The 7,985-nt window shown below is 48.5% G+C and overlaps 1 protein-coding gene across 1 annotated transcript in view; it reads left to right on the top strand.

Annotated features, from left to right (window-relative positions):
• The first annotated feature begins 543 nt into the window (after positions 1–543).
• Positions 544–7,985, top strand: part of nsmce1 (NSE1 homolog, SMC5-SMC6 complex component) — a 105,178-nt gene continuing 97,736 nt past the window's right edge. Inside the window, 2 exon segments of the mRNA XM_072481196.1 lie at positions 544–613; positions 616–669. Coding sequence (XP_072337297.1) covers positions 553–613; positions 616–669 — 115 coding nt within the window. The 5' untranslated portion in view covers positions 544–552.

Raw genomic sequence — 7,985 nt, 5'->3', positions numbered from 1 at the left:
AGGGGAGGAGACTGGAAGACGGGATAAGCGGGCGAGAAGGGAGAGACCGGGAGGTGGGATAAAGGGGGGGGGGGAGGAGGGATTGGGGAGGGAGGGGGTGAAAGGGGGTTTTGGAGAGAGGAGGAGGGGGCATTGGGGAGCGAGGTGAGAGGAGGAGTAGTAAGAGGGGATTGGCTAGAGGAGGAATAGGAGGAGGGGGGATTGGTGAGAGTAGGAGGAGGGGAGATTGACTAGAGGAGGAGTAGGAGGAGGGGGGTCAGGGAGAGGTGGAAGAGGAGGGGCGATTGGGAAGAGGAGGGGAAAGGTAATGGGGAGGCAGAGTCGGCAGGGTTGATGGGTAGATGGAGGGGGTGGGAAAAGGGTAGAGGGAGGGGGTTGGAGGAGGGCAGAGGGAGGGAGTGGGAGGATGTGGGGAGGCAAGAGAGTGCTACCTATGGTGTGCCATGATTGACTCTAGCTGTAATTCAAATGTGACTGTCACATAACATGTTGCCTTAATGTCAAGGACCCCAGTAATGTGTGAATTTGTCTCCCGCAGATTGAGTCATCGTCATGGCAGAAGCATTAAATGAAAGCCATCGACGATTCCTGCAGACTATGATGTCTCAGGGAATTCTGAAGGTTCCATGATGAGAAAATTGCACAAGCACTGCTGTGAAACATATAAAGGTCAGTCAACTGTTTGTAAATTGTGCATTTATTTTCTATGGTTTTTCTCAAGAAACAAATCCTGTCTAAAGCTGATAGTATTTGAGTTGAGATAAATCTATATCAATGACCTGAATGTAGGAACCAAAGGATAACGGTTTCCAAATTTGTTCATAATTCCAAATCGGAGAGCAGGTTTTGAACATGACATGATCCATGCAAAGATTAAATGAGTGGGCAAAATGTGTCAGGTGGATTATGATGTGGGAAAATGAATGTGTCAATTTTGGTAGGAACAGTAAAAAAGCAGCATTTTATTTAAATGGGGAGAGATTGCCGAACTCAGCACTCCAGAAAGACTTGGTGTGCTGGTACATGATTCACAAAGTTAATCTTCAGGTTCAGCAAGTGATTAGGAAGGCAAATGGAATGTGTCGTATTTATTGCAAGGGGAATGGAATATAAAAACAGGAAGCTTGGTGAGACCATATCCAGAGTTTTGTCTTTTGCAGATGGGACATTATCTTTTTGAAATATACACGACCCTGAATGGGTTTGACAGGCTGGGTGCTGCCGAATACAGGAACCCCCATTAGATCCCCCAGTCACACAGAGGCACTGGGGGGAGGGGGAGGGGGGGGTGGGTGCTGGCCCTCCTCCCCAACAAAACCACCAGTACGCAATCAACCAGGTGACGGCTCCTCACGCTGGAGCACATACAAGCCCTCCTCACGCTGGAGCACATACTTCACCCACAGCTCCTCCAAGCTTGCGAAATGCCCCTCCACAAACAGATCCTTCATCTCCACACCCTCTCCTCCCATCCCCAGAACCTCGCATCCATCCTCCTTAGCTCAAACATGATTCCCTATTATCGACATCACCCTTGTCCCTTCCCTCAACTTGAAGTGCTGCGGAAATTGCCCCCAAATCTTCAGTGTGGTTACCACCACAGGATTATCCGAGTACTTCCCCGGGGTGAAAGGTAGCGGTGGCGTTGCCGGCACTCGCAACCCGGACCCTTTACAAAAACCACCTCCATCCGCACCTGCAAAGTCTTCGTCTCCTTACTCCAGCCCGCACCTCCTCCATATCCTCCAGACAGTAATAGTGCAACAAGTTTGGAAGGGCCAAGCACCACGACTGTCGCCCCCTTTGGAATACTACCTTCCTTACCTCGCCACCTTCCCCTCCCACACTAATGCCGAGACCAGCCTATCATCAATCGAAAAAATGACTTTGGTAAAAAGCCTGGCAGACACTGGAACAAAAACAGCACCCAGCCAGCCAGCGACAAAGGGAGACTTTCCCATCTCCCAAAATCCTCCTTCACCCTCCCCACCAGGATTGTGAAATTTAGCTTACAAAGTCATTACCAGTCCTGTGCCACCTGCACCCCAAATACCTAAAGTGAGTTGTCACTTTTCGAAATGGCAACCTTCCCATTCCCATCCCTGCACCTTGGAGAAGACACCACAAAATACTCACTCTTCCCTAATTTCAGTTCATACCCCAAAAACGTCCCAAATTTCCTTAGCAACCCCATTATGTTCCTCACCGATGAGCCTGGGTCCGAAAATGCACAGCAGCAGATCATCTGCGTACAGAGACACCTTATGTTCCAACCCCCCCCCCCCCCCTCCCCCTCACTATCCCCCCTCCATAAATCCAACCCCTCAGCACAGGAATAATATTCTCTATCATTGTCACAAGTAAGCTTACATTAACACTGCAATGAAGTTACTGTGAAAAGCCCCAGCCAAGGGCTCAATTGCCAATGCGAACAAAATGGGGGACATGGGCATTCCTGCCTTGTTCCTGAAAATGGTACCTCCGAATTCGTCCGCACACATGCTGTCGGATCCTTGTATAACAATCACCCATGTCCAATCTTAAACTTCACTGGCGCCACAAACAAATACCTGCACTTCACTCTGTCAAATGCCTTCTCTGCATCTAATGCCACCACAACTTCTAACTCCCGTCCCCTGCCAGAGAAAGCACCACATTCAGCAGCCGCCATACTTTTGATGACAGCTGTCTGCCCTTGATGAACCCCATCTGATCCTCCCCCACCACCTTCGGAAGATACTCCTCCAGCCTCAGCGCCCTCCAGCCTCAGCGCCAACATTGGATAAAAGCAAATTACAGTGGATACTGGAATCTGAAACCAAAGAGAACATGCTCGAAAATCTCAGCAAGTCTGGCAGCATCTGTAGGGAGAGAAAGAGCTAACGTTTCAAGTCCAAATGACTCTTTGTCAAAGCTTTGGACTACTAACCGGAGGAAGGGATTAGTATTTAGCATTTAATTTTACAATAAAAAATCTAGCGTCAAGGCCATATAGTTAATTGTAACTCAATCTAAGAATAATTCAAGTGTTTATTTTAAATTAAGTAACTAGTGCTTAAATATCACTCAGCGGTGTGCAGTGCTCCAACTGTGAGATGTGGCAGATCTGTGATGATTCCAGCGTTCCGGTTGACTACATCTGCAGCAAGTGTAACCAATGGCAGCTTCTCACAGACCGCGTGATTCAGTTGGAGCAGCAGTTGGATGCACTTAGGAGCATGGCGGAAAGCGTCATAGATAGGAGTTATAGAGATGTGGTCACACCCAAGGTGCAAGCAGGCAGACAGATGGTGACCACTAGAAAGGGCAGGCAGTCAGTGCAGGAATTCTCTGTGGCTGCCCCCTCTCTAACAGTATGCCTTTTTGGATACTGTTGGGGGGATAGCTGATCAGTGGAAAACAACATCAGCCAGAACAGTTGCACCACAACTGGCTGTGTTGCTCAGCAGGGGAGGGCAAAGTGCAGGAGAGCAATAGTTATAGGAGACTCTATAGTGAGGGGCACAGATAGGCGCTTCTGTGGAAGTGAAAGACTCCGGGATGGTGTGTTGCCTCCCTAGTGCCAGGGTCAAGGATGTCTCTGAACGAACACAGGACATCCTGAAGGGGGAGGATGAACTCCCAGAGGTCGTAGTACACATAGGTACTAATGACATAGGCAGGAAGAATGATGAGGTCCTACAGAAGGAGTTCAGGGAGTTAGGCAGTAAGCTAAAAAGCAGACTTCTAGGGTTGTAATCTTAGGATTACTGTCTGTGCACGTGCCAGTGAGGCTAGAAATAGGAGGATCGTGCAGCTAAACACGTAGCTAAACCTGTGGTGTAGGAGGGAGGGCTCAGATTTCTGTACCATTGGGATCTCTTCCGGGGCAGGTGCGACCTGTACAAGAAGGACGGGTTGCATCTAAACTCGAGGGGCACCAATATCCTGGCTGGGAGGTTTGCTAGTGTTACTCGGGAGGATTTAAACTAATATGGCAGGGGGGGCGGGAACTAGAGCATTAGCTTAAAAGGTGTCATAACTGAAGGGGAAATAGAGAACAAAAATAATAGAACATCACCCTCAGGCAGAGCAAAAAAGGTGACAAGTGTGAGAAGAGAGGTGGTCAATGCAGGACTTGTACCTTAATGCATGCGGTATACGGAACAAAGTAAATGAGCTTGTTGCGCACATTGAAATTGGCCGTTGTTGTGGCCATCACAGATGTGGCTGCAAGGGGATCAGGGCTGGCTCTAAATATACAAGGATATGTGTCCTATCGAAAGGACAGGCAGATGGGCAAAGGGGTGGGATTGCATTGTTAGTAAGGAATTAAGTTAAATCGATAGCAAGGAGTGGTATAGAATCAGAAGACCTGGAATCTCTGTGGTAGAGTTGAGGAATCACAAAGGTAAAAAGACCCTGATGGGGTACAGGCCCCTAGCAGTTGTCAGGATGTAGGGCAGAAAATAAATCAGGTGATAGAGAAAGCATGTAAAAAAGGCAATATCACAATAATCATGGGCGACTTCAATATGCACGTGGACTGGGAAAGTCAGGTTCGTAGATTATGGAATGTTTAAGAGATGTTTTTTTGGAGCAGATTGTGGTAGAGCCACTAGGCAACAGGCAATTCTGGATTTGGTGATGTGTAATGTGGCAGCCTTGATTAGGGATCTTAAGGTGAAGGAACCCTGATAGTATTTGAGTTTGAGATAAATCTATATCAATGACCTGAATGTAGGAACCAAAGGATAAAGGTTTCCAAATTTGTTCATAATTCCAATCGGAGAGCAGGTTTTGAACATGACATGATCCATGCAAAGATTAAATGAGTGGGCAAATGTGTCAGGTGGATTATGATGTGGGAAAATGAATATGTCAATTTTGGTAGGAACAGTAAAAAAAAGCAGCATTTTATTTAAATGGGGAGAGATTGCCGAACTCAGCACTCCAGAAAGACTTGGGTGTGCTGGTACATGATTCACAAAGTTAATCTTCAGGTTCAGCAAGTGATTAGGAAGGCAAATGGAATGTTCGTATTTATTGCAAGGGGAATGGAATTTAAAAACAGGGAAGCTTGGTGAGACCATATCCAGAGTTTTGTCTTTTGCAGAATGAGACATTATCTTTTTGAAATATACATGACCCTGAATGGGTTTGACAGGCTGGGTGCTGCCGAATACAGGAACTCCATTAGATCCCCCAGTCACACAGAGGCACTGGGGGGAGGGGGGTGGGGGTGGTGCTGGCCCTCCTCCCCAACAAACCCCACCAGTACACAATCAACCAGGTGAAGGCTAAAACGTCGGCCCCATTTTTGTCTGCTGCTGCGGTAAGTCTGACACTCCGAATATGGCCTCCAGGGGACCCAGCTCCAATTCCATATGCAGAACCTCAGACATGGTGCTGAAAAGCGACCCCCACTATTTCTCCAACTTCGGGCTGGACCAGAACATATAGATATGATTGGCTGTGCCCCTCCCACACTGGCCATAACTATCCTCCACCCCCTTCAAACAGCCGGCGCGTCCTTGTCTTCATTAGGTGTGCCCCACACACCGCTTTTAACTCAACCCCAGCCTTGCACACGAGGTCGAGCATTGACCCTTCGCAGCACTTCACACCATAATCCCTCCTCCATCATCCCCCAACTGTTCCTCCCACTTGGCCTTAATCCTTTCCATGGACTCCTTGTCCTCCTCCATAATCCTGCTGTAGATCGCTGAAACGACCCCATTCTCCAGTCCCACCCTTCCCACCGACAGCACCTCCTCCAACAACAAGGAAGACGGTGCCACCGGGAAGTTCAGGAAAGACTTTCTTGTGAAATTCCGCACAAAGAACAAAGAAAAATACAGCACAGGAACAGGCCCTCCAAGCCTGTGCCGACCTGCATGTACCTGAAGCCCTCCTCACGCTGGAGCACATACTTCACCCACAGCTCCTCCAAGCTTGCGAAATGCCCCTCCACAAACAGATCCTTCATCTCCACACCCTCTCCTCCCATCCCCAGAACCTCGCATCCATCCTCCTTAGCTCAAGCATGATTCCCTATTATCGACATCACCCTCGTCCCTTCCCTCAACTTGAAGTGCTGCCGAAATTGCCCCCAAATCTTCGGTGTGGTTACTACCACAGGATTATCCGAGTACTTCCCCGGGGTGAAAGGTAGCGGTGGCGTTGCCGGCACTTGCAACCCCGACCCTTTACAAAAACCCACCTCCATCTGCACCTGCAAAGTCTTTGTCTCCTTACTCCAGCCCCGCACCTTCTCCGTATTCGCCAGACAGTAATAGTGCAACAAGTTTGGAAGGGCCAAGCACCACGACTGTCGCCCCCTTTGGAACACTAACATCCTTAACCTTGCCACCTTCCCCTCCCACACTAATGCCGAGACCAGCCTATCATCCAATCGAAAAAATGACTTTGGTAAAAAGCCTGGCAGACACTGGAACAAAAACAGCACCCAGCCAGCCAACGACAAAGGGAGACTTTCCCATCTCCCAAAATCCTCCTTCACCCTCCCCACCAGGATTGTGAAATTTAGCTTACAAAGTCATTACCAGTCCTGTGCCACCTGCACCCCCAAATACCTAAAGTGAGTTGTCACTTTTCGAAATGGCAACCTTCCCATTCCCATCCCTGCACCTGGAGAAGACACCACAAAATACTCACTCTTCCCTAATTTCAATTCATACCCCAAAAACGTCCCAAATTTCCTTAGCAACCCCATTATGTTCCTCCCGATGAGCCTGGGTCCGAAAATGCACAGCAGCAGATCATCTGCGTACAGAGACACCTTATGTTCCAACACCCCCCCCCCCCCCCCCCCCCACTATCCCCCCTCCATAAATCCAAACCCCTCAGCACAGGAATAATATTCTCTATTATTGTCACAAGTAAGCTTACATTAACACTGCAATGAAGTTACTGTGAAAAGCCCCCAGCCAAGGGCTCAATTGCCAATGCGAACAAAATGGGGGACATGGGGCATTCCTGCCTTGTTCCTGAAAATGGTACCCCAAATTCGTCCGCACACATGCTGTCGGATCCTTGTATAACAATCACCCATGTCCAATCTTAAACTTCACTGGCGCCACAAACAAATACCTGCACTTCACTCTGTCAAATGCCTTCTCTGCATCTAATGCCACCACAACTTCTAACTCCCGTCCCCCTGCCAGAGAAAGCACCACATTCAGCAGCCGCCATACTTTTGATGACAGCTGTCTGCCCTTGATGAACCCCATCTGATCCTCCCCCACCACCTTCGGAAGATACTCCTCCAGCCTCAGCGCCAACATTGGATAAAAGCAAATTACAGCGGATACTGGAATCTGAAACCAAAGAGAACATGCTCGAAAATCTCAGCAAGTCTGGCAGCATCTGTAGGGAGAGAAAAGAGCTAACGTTTCAAGTCCAAATGACTCTTTGTCAAAGCTTTGGACTACTAAACCTGAGGGAAGGGATTAGTATTTAGCATTTAATTTTACAATAAAAATCTAGAGTCAGGGCCATATAGTTAATTGTAACTCAATCTAAGAATAATTCAAGTGTTTATTTTAAATTAAGTAACGAGTGCTTGAATGTCACTCAGCGGTGTGCAGTGCTCCAACTGTGAGATGTGGCAGATCTGTGATGATTCCAGCGTTCCGGTTGACTACATCTGCAGCAAGTGTAACCAATGGCTGCTTCTCACAGACCGCGTGATTCAGTTGGAGCAGCAGTTGGATGCACTTAGGAGCATGGCGGAAAGCGTCATAGATAGGAGTTATAGAGATGTGGTCACACCCAAGGTGCAGGCAGGCAGCCAAGGTGCAGGCAGACAGATGGTGACCACTAGAAAGGGCAGGCAGTCAGTGCAGGAATTCTCTGTGGCTGCCCCCCTCTCTAACAGTATGCCTTTTTGGATACTGTTGGGGGGGGGATAGCTGATCAGTGGAAAACAACATCAGCCAGAACAGTGGCACCACAACTGGCTGTGTTGCTCAGCAGGGGAGGGC

The sequence above is a fragment of the Scyliorhinus torazame genome, chromosome 17, assembly GCF_047496885.1.
Source record: "Scyliorhinus torazame isolate Kashiwa2021f chromosome 17, sScyTor2.1, whole genome shotgun sequence".
Taxonomy (NCBI): domain Eukaryota; kingdom Metazoa; phylum Chordata; class Chondrichthyes; order Carcharhiniformes; family Scyliorhinidae; genus Scyliorhinus; species Scyliorhinus torazame.
This window is presented reverse-complemented; position numbering and strand designations above follow the sequence as displayed.